Here is a 20039-nt window from a genome sequence, read left to right on the forward strand (position 1 = left end):
ATTATGTTTTGTATCAGCCCACTAAAGCTAAAAGTTAGCAGCAACCAACACTCCTCACAACATCAACATCACTTATTCATTCCTCTCTGCTCCACTAAGCCACTTTTATTTCTGCCAAGTGCTTTCCTTGTTGATCTTTCACTGTTGGCACACTGCTGTTTTTACATTAAATTAACAGCTTAGGAGTGATATGGGTCATCAAAAGTAAAAACCCTCAAACAATTGCATCATCATGGACAAGGATGCAGAACTGAAGATCCAGTACATTCCATGGCATCTGCAGCTCCCCCTCATTCATCATCATCATTATCATCATCATCCTCTCTCCTCCCTCTTTGCTCTATCTTTGCCACCATGTGTGTTTTGGGACTAAGCTATCATCAGAGCTGTGACCTATTTAAGACAGAAACTCCATTTACCCACTTAATCTGTGTCTCCATCTCCAGGAGATGAGTTCCGTCTGTTGCTCACTGTAACAAACTGTAAATTATTCACTCATATTGTGGAGTGTGTTTAATCACTCATCGAGCTGTACACCGTAGTTACGGAGTCATGTGCTTTTTACTACGTGTCTTACAGTTGCCTAGGGGTTTGAAAGGGGATTCACTAGAAGCTGAGAATAACTCTTTAAGTGACGTTGACGAATAATGCACAATATTGTCTAAAGTGCCCACATGTCTGCTGGAGAAGTAAGCGTTTTTTTGGACAGCTCTTAATCAAAACAGTTGTTACCGTAAGTGTATTGAGCCTCAGAATGTGTCTCCTCCCTCCCACCTATGGCGATGCACACGCCTAGGGGATCAAAGCTGTAATTAGCCTGCCATGGATTAGCAATGGGGACTATTTTCCACTGTACATGCTCCCACAGAGCCAGAGGATCAGAGGACCTTTTCTTCCTGCAGAGAAAATCTGTCAGGTTTGTTGATGTCCCCCCGGAGGCCAAGAAAACCTGAAACCTTCTCCCCCTGAGAGCTTGGACATCGGGCATTGCTTAAAGTGATTGTGGTATTTTCCTTTTGTTTGTTGTCATTCAGCATCCATGGGTTCTTAATACACTTCAGTCAGCAGTGAAGTAATTCCAGTTGTGTTGCGTGCAGACAGTGTTGAGAATCAGCTGGATATCTTGGCATGCAGACAGAGCGGTGGGGCTGCTGACTCACCGCACTGCCAGGTATGAGGTCTGTCTGTGTGTCGGCTGTCTCCATGATGTACAGTGTGTGTCCCCCCCTCGGCTCCCCCCTGCTCAGAGACTCCTCTCTGTCAGCCAAACATGAGTTCATACTGTTCCTCTGGGGGCTCAAAAGAGGAGGAGCAGCATAATGTGTGTACTCTCTTGTTTGTAAATGAATCAATGCTTTCAAAACTGATTGCAACAAGGTTTGGGTATCATAGGTTATATTGCCCAAGCTAATGAAGGGATTACCTGGGGGACAGTCTGCAAAATACTATGCACATCAGGAGGCCTGCAATGAACAATATTTAAATATCAATCTAAACTGCTGGGTTATTTTCTCAATTATTGGATTATAAAGTAGAAATAGTGAAAAATACTTACAATTGTATTAGTTTGTACATTAAGCTGATGACTTGATGAACTCTGTTTTCATTCTCTGAACTACATCCTCACATTAAATACACCTTTAGCCTGTTGTGCTGTATGTGTGTGAATGTTTTGATAGGTTAAGATCAACTGTATTATCTTTATGTGGAAATGGCTGGTTCCCATTGAAGTGGTAAAAGGCTTTCACATTGTTCTGTTTTACATTATGACCGGTGGATTTATGACCTTCCGTTTAATGTATGAATACAATGTTGTTCTAGCAAATCAAGTGGTCAACCTTTAATCCACCATTCTGTATTGGACAAAGCAAATATTTCACTTTGTAAATGAAGATTTTCACCAAATCTGTCAGATAATAAACTCACAGAGAAAGATAGCAATTAAGTTACACTCTTCTATTTTGAAAATGATTACATTGATTTTCTGTATGGATAACCACAGAAAGTCTCCGAGTCCCAGCTATGGACGATCAACCAGAGACATCACGTTTTTTTATCAGTTTCAGAAGAGAAAACAACATTTACATTCTTATTCATCTCCTGCTGTTTGGGTTTCTTGACAAGACATTTGCCTAATACCTGCAGACAGCTGGCTAGTTGGCATTAGCTCTCCGACAGACACAGATGGAACGAGACAGAATCTGAACACCAGATAATACTTTGTCAACAAACACAAATAGATAGCTCAGATCAGTCTACAGAAGTTTATTTTTTTTTTTCAAAATGTGGTAGATGCGATCATTAAAACACTTCTGGACAGCCAAAAACAGCTGGCCTCCTGGAGTCAACCTTTTGACAGGTACCTATAGAATAGCTGTTCTTGTCAGAGTTGATGGGATTGTTTTGACAGCTGATGTTGCAGACTGTCAGTAACCTTTATAATAAGTCAGGATTTCTAACCAGCAGGACCAAACCCCAAGTATTTCCTTTACAGTGATAGAAAGCAGCAAATCCTTACATGAGAAGCTATAGCTGGTGAATGTTTGACATTTTTGGTTGATGTAGGACAAACCCAGCTGCTTTGTAGACTGCTAAGATGAACAAGAACAACAACACCCTTAATCTTTTTTGCCAAATGAATAAAAAGACTTTGGATTTGTTTCTTTGGAAGCCTCTTACTGTGGCACAGTGATATTATATTCTATTTTAGCAATGACTTTTACAAAGAATAAGCCAAAAAAGTATCTTGAAAAGTCACTTTGTATTGACTTATCCCAACCTACAGTTACAACTTCCTTGCACAGAGTACAATATGCTAATAGCAATTTATACTGAAAGGAAAATACCTATCATGCTGTTGACCTGAAACACAATTTCTCATGAAACCAAAAGACCCCTGAACTTTCCCCCGGTTGTACTGGATGTCAGTGGGGAAACCCAAGCTGTGCATCAGTTACTTATGGCAACATGGACAGTTTGTTTTAGCCAAGATTACATGGCATGAGCGCCTCAGAGCTGCTGTTTTCTGATGGGCTCGGCCTTCCCTTCGATTGGCTCTCTGCTCTCCCGCTCAGCTTGCCGGTCACGACTCAGCGCCTGTCTGAAGTTGAACAGATGCCAAAGCCCGGTTGACTCAGGGAGCCTTTGAATTATTGCCAGTTATTTGTTGTTGTGATATGATGGGAAAGACGTTGAAGGAAAGTGGGGGCTTTTGCTGGATCAAGCGGTGAGATATGTTTACGGGAGAATGAGGCACCTGTTAACAAAAGTATTCCCTTACCATTTTTGAGGCCGAGCTGCTAATGCTGCCAGTCTGCTGAGGCTTGATCTGTATTAATGAGGGAAGGATTTCCACTGATTAAATATTGACAGTTAATACTCAGAAAAAGGAACATTTTGCTTTGCGTAACTACATTTTTGAAGTGTCTAGGTCCTCAAAATACTTGGCCAGTGAAATTCTGGCATGGGCTTGATGGCTTATGCTTATTAACTTGGCAAATCTGTCATTGTTCTGCTTGTAAAATTAATTTTGCGACTGCTGCAGTGGAGTTGATGGTGCCAAATTGTATCCCTCATTATTGTTTTTCACAGTGTAGGAAACAATTAGATTTAACAATCATTATGAGTCTCTAGGTTGTGAAGAAATTGAAAGGCCAAGCTCTCTGGCTCCCTTTTCCATATGTTCAGCTGTTTTTCAGCCCCCCACCCAAGCATCTGAGGTTGTAGTGTAATGCACCCTCTCTCTTCTGCCCCCCCCCCCCCTCATTGATTCTTTGGTCATGCAGGCTGTGGTCTCAGGCTGTGGTCTCAGGCCGGTGGGCCGTTCAGTGGTCTTGGCATGTCACAAAGGCTCAAGGTGGCCTATTGTTAAAGGACTGCCGAGCTGCTTATTTGGCAGTAAAGCATTTTCCTATGTTTCTCTGGAGTAAAGTTAAACACTCGGCTGCTCCCCCGCACACCACACACTATGTCAGCAGGCGTGCTAAATACTGTGGAATTAGTGGTCATGTGTCTGCAGTTTGAACTGTCAGTGAACTTGCCCAGGCTTTCATAAAAGGCAACCCCCTTTTACCTAATAGCTGTTGTGTTTAATATGTAAACCTGAACAAACCAATGCAAAGCAGTACCATGTCCCTGCTATAAGTCCCAGTTGTAAAACTTGTGATGTTAAGTTGACACATTGAGACAAATGTTTGTTAATCACTATGGAATACTTTGAGGAGCAAGTGTTGTGCTATATTCGAAAATCATAATAACGATAAGGTGTGTCTCATGTTTACTCCTTCTTATATACATAAACGCCCAGACACACCAAGCTGACACCAAAGAACACGTCCCGACGGAACACGACTGTTGTGTCGCCTCACGTCTTGGCCAACAGTCGCACTGGAACACACCGCAAAGACTTCAGCCGACGGCCAAGAAGCAGGTACGAACAGCGCATGCGTGAGTGGCAATAACTCTCCATACCAGCAGGCGGCGGTAGTTAGGGCTGCTCGATTATGGCAAAAATCATAATCTCGATTATTTGGGTCAATAATTGATATCACGATTATTAAAAGCGATTATCCATTTACTTTGAAAACATCAATTTATTGGAGAACATTTTTTTGAACAGTATGTTTTTAACAGTTGATTACCCTGAACTTTAAAGGGGACCTATCATGCAAAATGCACTTTTGTACGTCTTTTATACATGAATATGTGTCCCCGGTGTTCCAGGGAACTCACCAAGTGTCAGAAAACACAACCCTCTCTATTTTCCTCCATACCCAAATCTCTAAAAAAGGGGCTGCAACGGATCTGATAAAAACTGATCCAGATTTGAACACTGTCCTGACGTCAGGAAAGTGGCGCTACGGCTATTGGGCCAACTCTCCACCTATCAGGGGAATGTGGGGTTGGGCCACGGCCGGCCATTGCCGCTCGAAAGCGCTGGAGACGCTGTAGTACATATGCCAGGCCTGTAAGTGGCGCTGTAGTCTGCCACAAAAGCAGCGAAGAAGACTTCCCGCGCATGGTTACCATGGTTACCCTTCTGTTTATTCTCCGCTGTGGCTTTTTTTCTCCCTCCCCGATGCAAGCGTTTGCTCCTCCTGCTGCTTTAATTCAATGCAATCCCTCCCCGTCGAGGCAAGCACTGTAATTCTCTCCGGTTAGTCCACCAGCAGATGACAAACACCCACCTCTCCGCCTCTTCCAAGGAACGAGGGGACCGTGCGGCAGAGTTTCAGTTTCAGTTTCTTTCGCCGGTCAAGATGTCCGTTAAAGTTTAAATCTTCCGGACAAAATTAGAAAAGTGCCGGTCAAAGGTCTTCTTTGTTATTTATTGAGCTTTAAAACAAATGAATAACGACTCTATAGGCCTATAATAATATAATAAAACACGGAGGACGGAGATCTATTTTTCTCCCCCTCTTGACTTGATCAGAGCACGGCTCCCCTCTCCTGCAGGGGGGCGTCGTCAGCTGCAGCTCACAGAATCAGCCCCGTGCAAAAACAGTGCTGGAGAACAGCAAATAGAGCAAAATGAGGCATGGCTAAAATGCATGATCCGTTTGGTATTTTGAAAACAGAAACGTATAAATATACCTTATATAGGTATGGCCCTACAATATATCATTTAAATATAGCATGATAGGTGTCCTTTAAGTATAATTCAACTGAAAAACCAATACAATTTTTTTTTAAATTTGAAATAAAAAAGTAATAATAAAAAAATAATCGTTTTATTTCGATTACGTTGTTTTCGTAATCGTTGCAAGCCGTAATTGCGATTAAAATACGATTAATTGAGCAGCCCTAGCGGTAGTATGTATTCGTCATTCAAAAGAGGCAACCGGAAGACAGACTGCGTAATATATACAAACAACAAATAGCGTGTGCGTTCCATTTTCACTCTCGTCCATCGAAAACATGTTTAGTGCGGGCAGATAGATGAAAATGAAAAATAATAGCCGTCTGTGTGTGCCTTCTTAATCGTTTGTTTGCGTACCTCGCTTCTCATGCACTGATTCGCTAAGCTGAACAGCCAATCAGAGTGATTTATTTTGCCGACAGCCTTTTGCCGACAGCTCGACAAGTTGAATCGGGTGCGGAAGGTGTCGGCACGGCCGAAAAGACACAACGGTGCGGGACACACCAATCTAAGTAGGGCGACAGGACGCTCATCGACGGCCAGACATCTTATCGACATCTATCGACAATTATTGGCAAATGTTTTGTATTGTACATCAGAAATCCAAAACAACTCTCAACTTTATACTACCAATACTACACCAACAATAGAATGGTGTTATTTATTTTGTAAAGAAAGCCAAGACACTCCAGCCACAGCACTTGCATTTCATCCAGAATGCTTGCTATTATGTTACTTGTCTGAAGATAATAGGGCGTTGTACACAAAACCCATTGCATGCCATACTTGATAACATCACAAACTAAATGCTTGAGATACAGAACATGCCAGTGGCTTGTCGAGTGAGGTTGGTGTGGGGCACTCTGGAGGACATGTGTTTATCCTGTATGTGGGACACATTTGCATTGGAAGCATTTGTATGCCTCGGTGTGAGGAGCAGAGAGGAAGGAGGCAGGATGCTTTTGGCATTCACCTGTGCTGTTGTGTGTTGTGGCTCACCCTGTATAATCAGTGTAACCCTGTGTGTGTTTGTGTGTTTGCACGCTCAGTTTCAACACAGGCCCATCCCAACACGTCTGGCCCTGCAGCTGCAGCAGAGCTAATTTTAGCCCCGGATGTGCGTACGCCTCAGTTCCCCTCGCTTGGCCTATGAGAGATGAAGATTGGATGGAGGGGAAAAAACGTTGCAAATCTTTCACTCTCCTCTATTCTTAGCACCCATCCCTTTCTTTCTGTCTGTATTATTACCTGTAGTGTGTATTTTCCATGAATGTCCACGTGTCCTAGGGGCAGAACTATTGATTTGCACAGGATCACATAGACTGAATTCACTGTCACCTGCAGGTTTGTGACCTTTACTCACCAAAAAACATTTCTGTATGGTAGCATCTGACCATGGTGTGTACCTTTGTCAGCCTCACTATCTTTAAAACGTTCTACGGTCATTGCTCTGTTTAGAAAACTAGGCAATAGCAGTCATTTTCCAGTGCTGTATTTGCTATTAATAAACCCAATTCTATTCCTGTGCAGACAGCCAGCTCCTCTGTGAGTGGCTCGTCCTTGTTACGAAAGAGAGAGGCACGGGATGGAGATAACAGCCGACCGGTTCACTGTGTGGCAGGTATTAGCTGTTAATCCCCCTACCTAGGGGAAAGTGCCTGGATAAAGTGTGTGTCGTAGGCTTGTGTGTTTCATGAGTAATGGCCACCTGCAAACACACACGCACCACAGAGGATGACTAAAATTCCCTTGTGACCGTGTCAAACCAAATGTGTAATTCTTGGTCAGAGAGGAACAGAAATAACACATTCATATCTGTGTTTTTGTGCTTAGTTTTGCATTTCGGTGGAAATCAGCAGACTGAAACAAAACTCCCAGTGGTCATGAACGTGCCCCAGATTCTTGTTAACCTTACTTTTAAGTTTCTGTAGTCTAGGGCTGAACGATTAATCGATTTTAAATCGAAATCGCGATTTGAAATGATGCGATTATGAAATGATGCGATTATGAAATCGCAAAGCCTGCGATTTAAAATAAAAAAAATGTGTTGTTCTTTTGTGTCAGTCATCCACACCAATCAGAAGTGCTGTGCTCCACATGTACCAGTCATTGTTAACCAATCAGAAGTGGCCCATGATAGTAGGTGATAGACAGATTGATCCAATCACCTGCCAAGTATTTTTGAAATACTTTTCCAAATGGCTTCCAATGGAGCTTTCCTAGATGGTTTGGTGAAACAAACCATCTGAGTCAGGTTAGTAATGCTCCATCACATGTTTTACATCTATTACAGGGTGAATCTTAAACTGAAGCTTGACTTTAAAGCAACCCAACGGAAGTTTCATGTAAGTTTAGCTCTTTCACTCGTAGCTCGGGCTGCTGGGGTGCTAGAGACGGGAGCACTTTGATACGACCTTCCTAGCCGAGACATGGCCGTATTTTACAATAAACTTCAATAAACAAATATCGCAAATCGAATCGCAATCGCAATATCTGTCAGAAAAATCGCAATTAGATTATTTCCCAAAATCGTGCAGCCCTACTGTAGACTCACCTTGGTTTGACTATTTCTCTAATCTAATAATGTCTGATTGGAGCAGCTAATTGGACCTAATTTAGGAAAGTATGATATATTGAAATCTCACAATAAGTGTGAAGGCTGTATTAAAACCGCACGTTGATATATTTTAGCAAGAAACACAAGCCCTGTAATGGCATGCGTCATTGCTGCTTAGGTGTCTTTGAGCAAGACACTGAACACATCCTGGTCTTTGTTTGACCCTGTGATCCCACCTTAGTGGATAAACACAGAGACCGTTGACCTACAAAGATAGATACATTGTCATACCATCATTGTTGGATATTTAGTTTGTCATGGTCACAGCAAACGCAGTTGAAGGAATAAGGACAGTGTCCGAACAGAACGGGCACAGAGTTTGCTTAAGCTCAATAATTCATGGCTGACTGAGCTCAGCTGTCCTTGAAAAATCCCCAGAGTTGGTCGGTTGAAACCAGGCACTGCTCATTTAGGGCAGAGAGGAGAAGTTGAGACAGACACTTACAAACCCATGATACAAAATATTTGGAGTCTCCCTGTTTGGTTTTGAAGGAAGGTCAAAAGACGCAACATTTTCATTGTCATTATCACATGGAACACACACTTTGGATTACATTGCTGTAGTTTGCATGCACTTTTAGTTTGATTTAGGTTGGTTTAGTTTTTCTTCATCTTGTGGTTTGAATCCACATCAGAGAAACTTGTTGTGTTACAGTAAAGAAAGGAAAGCAGCCCTCTAGGAGACTTCTTTGTTTGGAAACCTATACAAAAAGATCTTTCTACAGCAACCAGTGTTTTAACCTATGCTGTTCTATGGCCATAAAGAAATTGATTTAGATGTTTGACAACCAAACTCGTCTACAGGCCAGACTGATTTTCCTATTCCTTTGTTTACCATGTGTTGTTTCTGCACCTGGTACTGTCCAAACAGTATGAAAAGCAAATAAAGAGAATGAGCACCCTTCATGCTTTTCTGAAGTAACACAGTGACTGAAATCATATTGTTCCCTTCAGCCAAAATCTCTCGCTAACCGTATGGCACATTAGTTCAATTCAGTTTGACTAGTTAACTTATAAATAATTGTGAGTGGATATCAGTTTTTATCACAAGTGGTTGATTTGATAACTAAACAAACAACACATGAAAATGCAAATCTTATTCAGCTGTGCGGCTGCAGAGAAAAGCTATAGTCGCGATCACACCTCTTGGTTGGATGTCTGCAGCACACAGACACTGTATTTGGCACGTTTAGCACATTTCTTTACACGTCATGCTAAAAAATATCGCACCCAGTTATCACACCCGCTGACTAATGCTACTGCAGCATTTGCTATTATATTAATATTTATGATGACACAACACATTCATTTTTTCTTGCAAATGTACCCAAATGTGCCCCTCTCTGATGAATTCACATTCATGTTTGAAACTGACGCATGTGGTTAAAGTTGTTGACTTTGTCGGAAAATAAATGTTTCCTCTTGTTGAATAAATGTTGATTGTGTCAGATCATTTAGTCGTTTTTAAAGAGGTTCTTTTCGACACCATTAAAATGAGCGATGACAGGGAAAATAGGAAATCGTGTCCCAAAAAACCGAATACAAACTCAGTGATAATTACTTTAGGCAGAATCTACATTAGTCTGTTAATCATCCATGGCTGTCTCTTCCCTCTGTCCTCAGGGCGGCAGTTTTTAGGAGTGGTTTTCTGTACTTTGCAGGGCTGTAACCTTGTGCATGTTTACATTGGTTTAATGAGTCACTTAGTCCCGGTTACTCGTATGATTCATCCGCCTGTAGTGAATGATGAGCATTGTTAGGCGTTTGAGGGAGACCTCCATTCAGTACTTGAAATAAGGCTCCAGTCACTTACAGTACTAAGGGAGAGCTTGTGAGCTAAGGCTGCATGGTTTATGTTGTGCATTGTTGCTAATGGGATCTTTTATCGACATGCTTAACAGTTGTGCTTGATCCTGCCACTTAATGCTGTAGCTGTTGTTAGTCCTGTGTCCTGGCTCTGGCACAGAAGAGGACTGGGTAAAGTCACGGTTTTCACACAACATTCCTGCTCAAACCAGCTTTGACTTGAATGATTGAATAAAGGGATTTTTCATTTACCAGTTTAGCTAACGACTCGAGTCCCTTTTGAGTCATGAGACTGCTGAGGGTCCAGACTCCAGTATGTGAAAGTGAGCATTGTTTTGCCCTTTCCCTATAAGGGCAGTTAGAACAACATGTAGCACTGTATAGCATTACATAACTGATGCAATGCATAGATTGGCCAGTGACAGTAATCGGCCTATTTTCAGCTTGGTGGACCATGACCAACAATCCAAACAGTCTAAGACATAGCTGATTCTGTGCCAGTAAAATCTGAGAATAATTGCAGTCGATGCATCCGTAGTAGTATTAATGGGTGTCACATTTTTTATTTTAGATACGCTAGCGGCTTGGCTGTTAAGAATGGCAATGTTTGTGGGACAGCCTGATGGTCTGTCTACTATGGTCCATTCTGAAAAATCTTTGATTGAACTATTGGATTGATTTCCATGAACAGAAATCTGTTATGAATTTTAATGACGGTGCTGCCTACCAATCCTTAGCGCCTCTGAGGTTGTCATGTTTGGGTTTTAGTACAAATTCCATGTTAAATTCAATTTGATGTCTATATTTCTTGGTGCTCGGAATGTGAATTCCCGATGGCTTTGGTAATCCCCAAGCCTTTCCCCTAATGCCACGATCATGTCCCTTATTCAGTGAAATATCAAACAATCTACTACATGGGTTGACACACACACACACTGGTATATATTCATCCATCTAACTGCAAATTCACATTGGAACATATCGTGTGTAAACTGCTCTGTGTGTACAATAACTTATTGGCTTTGTTTCAACCTTGTGCGCTGTTAAGCAGGGTGTTTAGCAATGTCATTGTGATTTGGGGTTTGAAGTGTTGTAAACAGGATGGGTTTGCACTCTTCCATTGTGAGCCCCACCACAGGACAATAAGCAGGTCCTGCAGAGGAAGAACGACTCCTAGAAGGAACATTCGCCAAGCCTCATTAATTGTATGACATATTTAGCAAACAGTGACGGTTGGCTAGGGAGAACTGTTGTTGCTGGAAACACAAAAAACTGGGTGAAATATAGAAATGAATTAAACTGTAGTCCCAGAGTTCAGTTCCAGATAATGATGGGTTGTTTTAACCAAAGGGGAGGACAGAATTGTAATTATTCCTTTTACTCTGTCTTAGCTAGGTTACTGTGTCCTGTTCTTCTTACAGCAGTTGTATTCATACTGAGGCGCTTGGGTTGCATCTGTATGGTGAGAAAAACTCTAAGGCTAAAACGCATGTTCTTTCAATGCAATCATTTTATACAATTCATCAAATTCCTTTTGAGGCTTCTAAGAAATGCTGTCGGACTTCTATAACCTTGAGTTAGTGTTGTCGTTATCCATTTGATCATCTATCCAGTTACAAGCCATTTTATATTAAATATCCATATTTTCTGATACTGTACAATGCATTTTCTGGAAAATAAGTGGAGGATTGTGATTGAATACAATAACCAATTGTATTGTCTGTTTCGGGCCAATTTAGTAAGTGAAATGCCTGATAAATCAAAGTACATTATATGATACTCTAATGACATGAAGATTCACTATCGCCATGAAACAGCTCCTCTTATTGATTTGCAACATCGGCCACAATGGCCTAATAAACCCAGAGATGGTCTATAAGGGTTGAGACGGTGTCAACATAAACAGTATGTACAAAGCTGCACGCCTTTAAGTCAAAGAGATTTACAGCTCAAATTAGGTTGATTACATTTATTTGGTCATTTTGGTAGTTTATTGTCCTAAAGAACTCAAAATGTATTCCCTCCAAGCATTTAACTAGAATATGTTGTCATCAAATATGAGATATATGTTTTGTTTGTGTTGTATTAGTCATCCCTCTTCCCCCCCTTTGCTGTATTCACTCGACCTGGCGCCACTGTTAGCCTTTGCTGTGATGAGTCATACAGAATGAGTACGCCTTATCTGGCAAAGGAAAATAAATACCTTCTTCATACACATCACTCCAGACGGATGGGACTGCTGCATGGTAATTTCCTTTAGTCCTTGTGATGAATTGCTAATCTGAGAGTCCTTCAGATAAACACAAGGCTGAGCTGGAAGGGCTCAGCATCAGATGGAGGGCTCAGTGATGTGGCACCGGGAGGGAGAGCCGAGCCAGCTCTCTGCAGACTCTTCTTTTGGGCCAGTACAGTAAATGATATGGGTGTGCATCATCAATATGCATTTTTAGCTGTTGAAAACAACTTGGACAGCTGACTGTTGCTATGCAACAATAGGAAACTTGGGAATTCACTCCTTGTGCCTCTAAATAACCTTCGAAAAGCATTTGTTGAACAACTGAATATATGTTATTTGCTCTGAATGCATAGTTCGGCTTCCTTGCTGATGCTCTTCAATGTTAAACTGTGCAGATTGTAGAGGAGGCTTGTGAAGTTGGAGCAACTCCCTGTTGTTTTCCAAAGTCTCTGTGTTTTAGCTGCTGTTGTCTTGGCTGATTCATTGTCATGTACGTTTGTAGAGTAACGCCAAGAGAATTTTCCTAAAGTCTTCTATCATGTTTGAATCCAGTCTAAGATACACTACAGAACAAAAGGATGCAAAAAACTAGTATTTACATTTCTTTTATGAATATGCCATTTGATTTAGAAAACTGCCAGAAATGCTCGTCACTATTTCCTGACGCTCGAGGTGATGTCATCAAGACTGCCTTGTTTTGTCAAACCAACAGTTATGATCCTGAAGATATCAAATATTACTATAAGACAAGGGAAGGAATATTTCACTTTTTTTTTAAATCCAAAAACTGTCAAAATGTTGTGTAACAAAGCTCTATGAGTTAATTCTAATTATAGTTTGACGTGATTTTTGACCTAACCTGTGGTAGTTTGTTCATTAATGGAGGATTTATTCCTTGTGTTGCAGATGAGCGTCGGTGATTGACAGATGTGTGACGCTGTGGGGAACCATTCGCTTCTCCCAGTGGAGATCTGAGTTCTGGGACACTGAGGTGAGCGCCGCCTCTCAAACTGTTTCATTTTGTCATTAATTGATACTCGTGTTGATACTCATTTATTTTTCTGCCTTGATGACATACTAATGATTCCTTTTTTAAATTCGTAGATCTTCACATGTTATTTCAGTTAGTATTTATTGAAAGTCATTATCATTTATAAAGCATTGTACTCTTGAATATCCTTATATATCAATGTGACTTATAATGCCAGAAACAAATGAGATTTGAATGTGAGCTGTTGTTGCTGATCTCATGGATGGGTGTAGTCAGTGGCGGCTGGTGGAAAATATTTTAGGTGGGGCTGTGGAAATGGTGATCAAACAATACTAGGGGGCATTTTTTTGAGAAAAGACCCCCTAAATTATGACTTCTGGTGATGTTAGAGGGGGGGGGGGGGCTTAAAAATATGAGAAGACTGATCAATACCTCCATAACTTCAGTGTGGTTAGCTATGAATCTTCCAAAACTTCCAAACACCTTGTCCTGGACATAGTTTCTACAGCATAAACTGTGCTAACAAGCTGAGATTCCAGATTCTAGAAATATAAGTATCATCACTGAGCGATCAGAACTCGCGACAGGGGAAGCAAATATGCTCACCTTTTGCAGAATAACAATTCTGATCAAAAACGAGAAAAACGCAGCTGAAGGTTAATCCAATGTGTCTGTCACAAATGATTGATGATCCATAATTCAATTTTTATGTCAAAAACTGAGTTTTCATTAGCTGCTAATGGTAGCTTCCAGAGTGTATGACAGCTTCCTGTTTTGTCTCCTTGGATACGAGTCCAAACAACTCACAGACTGCACCGGGCGCTGACGTAGGAGCCCTGTGACCATCAGATTTGACAACACTGATTGGCTGAAATTATGTTTCGGCGGCATAGTTTAAAGATAGCAACAGTTGGCTTCTGCTGCACTTGCTGCACTCCCGTCTGGGCGCTGTGCATAGCGCCCAGACGGGAGGGAGTAATGATACACGGGCAAGGCCAGGCAGGAAACATGTGACTTATCAGTAACTTTAGACATCGTAACACAATTTTAAACAAGATTTTATTGTAGATTATACATTTTACTGATACCAATTATATAATATTTACCTTGTTTATTAAAAATAAAAATAAAAATAAAAAATATATTTTTTAAATATATATTTTTTTATTTTTTTTATTTTTAATGTGGGAAGAGGGGGGGCGGCACCCCTAGCGCCCCTATGGGCCGGCCGCCACTGGGTGTAGTATTATTCATCTCTTAATCCTGCATATACTGATGTTTTTATTACGGTTAATCACGTGTTCTTTCCTTATTTTTTATGTTTTACGGTTATGTGTTTTCTTTTTGCAATTAATCTAAAAAAAGCAACAATGTCAGAAAACAATTATCTTTAACAATTGTAGCCTCATGTTGCTACGGACATATGAAGGATAACAACAAACATGTTTTTTTTGGGGAAGAAATTAAACTTTCTAACGAAATACTGAATTGAGTATTCAAATCCCCAATCAGTCAGTACAAAAATAAAATAATATAGTAAAATAAAACATGTTTTCTTTCACGTTTAATGTTTTATATTCTCCGATTTGAATTGAATGAACTCATCTTTGACATGACACTTGCCGTTTTATATACATGATGAGAACTACTGTATATATTACGTAAGGGACATTTGGTGAATATTTGCCATTGCCTGAAAGTCATTTTAATGCAGTTCCCATGGTAACTGATAAGCCTGCCCTGACGACGGAGAATGTCACTTCAGTGTGTCTTTGACAGTTTGACAAGCCGGAGGAAAAGACTGAGTCAGCCTTTCATGAAGAGCTGAACCAGCTTACTAAATAGAGCCTTTCAATTCTCACACTCAGATTTAAAGCGAGTGCTCGCACAAACATATTTGATTCGTTCAGATCCTCATCTGCTCTGAGCGGCAAACGTGATCTGTCTCCTCTAGCCTCACAGCGAATCGGATAGTTGGCTCCTCTAAGCCTGTTTTGTAAAATTTTCAGGCTTATCCGCACCACTCAGGGAGCAGGGCATCGTTTTATGTTGGATTTGCTTTAATTGTAACTTTAAATACGGGTTTGAAGCTGAAGTGCCTTAAAACTGATTCATGGTACCGTGGGTAGTCCATGTATAATTTTCTTCTGAATGAAGTAACTCTGGAATACTTTTAAAAATAGTTTAGTCTCTGCAAAACACTATGGAAATAAATCAATTGAGATTGAAATTGCTGTTTTGTCAGCTAGTGTGATATATAAGGCATCATGTCTAGCGAGCGGTTCATCATTGTGAAATGAATGCCAACAGGTTGAGTGAGAGTCCATTTTGGGAAAATTAAGCTTCACATAATGCCGCTTATTTCATGGCGTCTTACCTAAGAAATCATTGATTTGAATTTTGCTTGAAAGTAATTGTAATCCTTCAAAATATTGATTTTAAAATCATTTTGGTAGTCTATGGTAAGAACTGCATCCTTAGCAGCAATCTGAAATTCAGAATCTTGTATTCAACAAACCCCTTTAACAACATGTAATTACATGTGAATTGCATTTAACTAAATTGTGTCTGGAGCTCTAATCTTTTCAGTAAGTGTACACTTCTACTTTTCACAATTTGAATTTCAGCCGATGTTTATTCATTCACATCATCAGACTTTTTTTGCCAGAAAAAGACATTTGCAAATCTTATGTTGCAGTATAAAAACTGTCAGAAACGTAATGTAGATTCAGAGAAGCCTCAGAGCTTGTGCAAATGTCCTGGCCTGTGATGATTTGGGCGTACCAAATACAATTAAACAAGGATGTGTCAACATTATGGTGTACTGTGGGAGGGAGCCTTAGTACTGTGCACACACTTTACACGGTTTATGACTTACTGTACAAAAAGGAACATTGTGTAATATCGTATACATCTAATTTCTGACAAAGTATGTGTATGAATATTCCTAAATTTGTGCACCACATTTTCTCCCCTTGAGTCTGAACATTTTCATAAATGTTAACATTTTCTGGGGTCTGATTTTATTCAGTTATGTATGTCAGTAAGTGAACCAAGGACAGTGACCCAGATTCAGCTGCAATAAGTTTATTTACAACCCTCTGCTGTCACTTGTCACACGCTGTGGGAGCACATTTGGTGTCAAAGGAGGAAATACAGGGCCGATTATCTTAGATTATGATCTCTATTTAAAATAACAGTGCGAAGACATTTGCTTTTAGTTAATATCCTCATTTCAAAAACACTAACACAAATGGAATTGTCTAAAGTTGAAAAAAAAACGTTAACATCAGCCAGCAGAGGCTGTTGCTGTCGGTAAATGGGATCTTCCCTCTTTGAAATGAGAATATATTGAGTTAGTCCCAATCCTTAATCCCATCAACTCAAAACCACACCAACATTATGAGCCACACAGTCGCTTCTAGGAGCAAAGGCTGTAGCTCTGTTGCAGGAACTGTAACAGGTCTTCAAGCATTTCCTCAATCAGAAGAGTAGGTTAGGAATAGGATGCATGTTATGGTAAGCTTGTGTTTGAGAAAGGCTCCTGTGTGACCATGACACAGGTCACCACAGTGTTATTGCAGATAGCAGACTGTTGTTGCGCTTCTTAAAGGCTACACCAGCTAAACTATGGTAGCTGTGTCACAATCTAAAGTAAAGGTTGTTGAATAGTGTGAAATAATTTTTGCATTTATTTTAAGCTATACCCTAACTCTAAAATGTAATAATTAAAGTGAATATATTTTCCATAGCATGAAGTCGGAAGAAAATATGGCTTTTTATTTTTGGCAGTTCTCAAAGTGCTGTGAATCTAATGTGTCTGACTAAGGACATTCAGATGATGAGATCCCTAACTTTCTGTTTTCATTTAATTAGGCTTTTATTGAGTGTTTAAGGGTTAGTTTTCCAACACCTGTGCTAGTTATATCAGAGTTAAGCTGCCCTTAAGGTTAACTCTCAGTTGCACATGATTTCATAACAATTCACTCGGGCTGAGGACCAAAAAAGTCTCTATCTTATCCACCTGGTTTTCGTGGTGCAGGGAAAGCCCGTTTGACCGCCCGTCTGGATTGGCTCATGTTCAAAGCAGCTCTGATCAACAGTGACAGGAGAGGGCACCTAGGTGGCTCCTTATGTAACAGTGTAGTCAGCATCATGGCTTCCACCCAGAGGCATTCGTCATGTTGCATCCCATTTACAGCAACTAACATTACTAATGACCACTTACCCATAATCTTTAGATGACCAATCACTGAAATGCTCTTTATTTATATCACATATTTGTTTTATCCTGGGAGCGCTGCTAGCCTACTGGTTAAAGGGCATAATTGCAATGTTTAAGGTTCAAGCAGATTAAAGAAACTAAAAAATTTTTTTCAAACATTATCTTTGGCAAATGGTTGGCTGTAATATGAAATGCATATTTTGAAAATGGAAAATGTGCACGAACATGTGAAAAACAAGGGTGTTACCCCTTATTGGATATGACCATATGTTATTGCAAGCAAATATGATCTGAGGAAGTCGTACTTTTTCTCCTTGTTCTCTTCCTCGAACTGTTTGCGTTGCTTCCACTTTGCCCCCACCCATGTCTCCTTCTCAAATATCTGTTCTCCTTTTCTTTCCTCCGTGTCCACCAGGCAGCCGGGGGGGGGGTCTCTGAGGAAGATGCTGGGTCCAGAGCGCAGTGTTGTCGAAGAATGGCTCTCAGAATTCAAGGTAAAAGGCTCTCCTCTCCTCTCTTGGTGAAATGTTGTTCTGGAGGTCATCTTTTTTTACTACTGAGAAATCACATGCTGTAGGTGTAATAACTACTGCGATGAGAGTGTTGAGCGTGCAACTTCGCGCATGTCACCTCTTCAGCATTTCAGTCTTTTGTAATTGTAGTGATGCAAGCAAGAATTGTGGGCAATAAGGACAGTGAGGAGTCAGGATACTTCTATCATTGTGAACTGAATCACGCTCAACTCGTAAACTGTTCCTGAAGGATTTATGTAACACAAAACATCCAACACAACATGCCTTCACCTAAACTTGTGTTTACAACTATTCAGATCGCACTTATCCTTTAGTTTCCTTATTCTTTGAACCTACAACAACTGTTTATGCTTAAGTGTTTAAACACTAGTGCCATGTAACATTCTCTCAGGCTTAGAGCTGTTGAAAATCACAAAATAGTCAACTTCACTTACCCATATCTAAAATGTATACATGGTAACACAGTTTTCCTTCTGTTAGTGGTTTGCTTTTTTAATGTCTGAATGTGAAACAAGGTCATGTCTGCAAATATTGTGAAAAGCTCATTGTAATGTAGATTTAAGTTCAGCTGCACTCAAGTTAAATTGTGCTGTACTGTAGCCAACTGCTGTTAGTGGCAGCATGATAATATTAGCATTCGCTGTTTACCGACACACAGTTGCCTGAGCTTAGTCTGAAACATGTAAGATGGAGTTTAAGGTTAAAATAGTTACGGTGAAATCTTAAAAGACGATTGCTCCTACAGCGGTTAATTTGTGAGTGATTCTGAGATTTTCTCTCAAAAGTATTGTATAAGGATGTATTAATTTATATAACAAATGTCATTCTTCCCAAGAAAAACAAAACTATCTTAGTAAATAGCTCAGTGGCACAGTAGCTTGTTCCAAAGTCTTATCTTAATTAATTAAGCTGACTTCCTGGTGTAATTTAAGATCACTATCTTGTTTAGTGCTCTCTGGGAACACAGTGTTAGCTTCAGCTATACACCCAGTATAGTTGGGTCTAAAAATATATTTTAATCTGCAATCTGTTGCAATCTGTTACCTTGCCAAAAATGAACCGGTTACAACTTACTATTCAGGATACTTTTAAAACACAAAAAATCTAAAGAATAACTCTTAACAATATTGGAAATGTGTCTTCTTTAAGTCAGTCTGTTCCATAAGCATGACAACATACTAAAAAAGGCATCTGTGCGTTGACTATTCCAAATGATCTGTATGAGATTTAGGGAGTGCTATAGAAAGGCAAGCCAGAAAAGAAGGAATGTATGTGTAATGCAGCGAGAGCACCAAATAGTGAGAGAGAAACGAGGGAGTATGACGATGGTGAGTGAGGGAATGGATTGGTATGACTCATTGTGTGAGTTGGTGCAGGCCGGGCACACTGTGTTCTGCCCTCAAAATGACCATACTTAGGCTGGAGAGGATATCTCTGCCTGCTGTCTTCTGCACACAAACACACAGTCTTGACCATTTCAAGTATTTCTCCGCAGGATGTTCTGAGCCTGTCAGATATCATCACTCTGGGTTGTTCAGTTCCTTCAAAGAGTTATTTCGTCATTTCTTTTATCCGATTTCACTCAACCTCGCACACTGGATTGCCCAGTCAGTGTTTTCTCCACAGTGCTTTTTAAAACTACTTGAGAAAAAAGGCCTTTTTCATCAAGATTTATTGACATGTCACAATAGAAAAAGCACACAGTGTAAATAATACAATTTAATGATGAGTGAATTCAATGTAGCTGCTTCGGTTTCAGGGTCACTGTTTCAGTGCATGCTGGTTTACTGGAACGTTTGAAAAGAACAGAAATAACCTTAATATTATTGTGAACATCCGTCGTTTTTAATGAGGTGAAAATGCAAAAGGGTATGAATTTGTGCCATTTTAGATGTGGATGGAGAGTGACAAGAAATGAGTTAACCTGTGGTTTCAAAAAGAATTAAAAATATCATTTATTTGGGCAGCTGCTGGTTGAGAAATATGTGAACAT

The 20039-nt window shown here is 40.2% G+C and overlaps 1 protein-coding gene across 3 annotated transcripts in view; it reads left to right on the forward strand.

The window, feature by feature from the left end:
• LOC117485924 (protein FAM126B-like) overlaps window positions 1-20039 on the forward strand; it is a 47041-nt gene that overhangs the window by 1181 nt on the left and 25821 nt on the right. For 2 of the 3 annotated variants that reach the window (XM_034134629.1, XM_034134631.1), the window contains exons 2-3: window positions 13204-13288; window positions 17929-18007. In XM_034134629.1, coding sequence (XP_033990520.1) covers window positions 17957-18007 — 51 coding nt within the window. In that variant the 5' untranslated portion in view covers window positions 13204-13288; window positions 17929-17956. Of the gene's footprint in view, window positions 1-4386; window positions 4430-13203; window positions 13289-17928; window positions 18008-20039 lie in introns of those variants that run through there. The other variant, XM_034134630.1, reaches the window with a different exon arrangement.

This window comes from Trematomus bernacchii, unplaced genomic scaffold, assembly GCF_902827165.1.
Source record: "Trematomus bernacchii unplaced genomic scaffold, fTreBer1.1, whole genome shotgun sequence".
In the NCBI taxonomy this organism is placed as follows: Eukaryota; Metazoa; Chordata; class Actinopteri; order Perciformes; family Nototheniidae; genus Trematomus; species Trematomus bernacchii.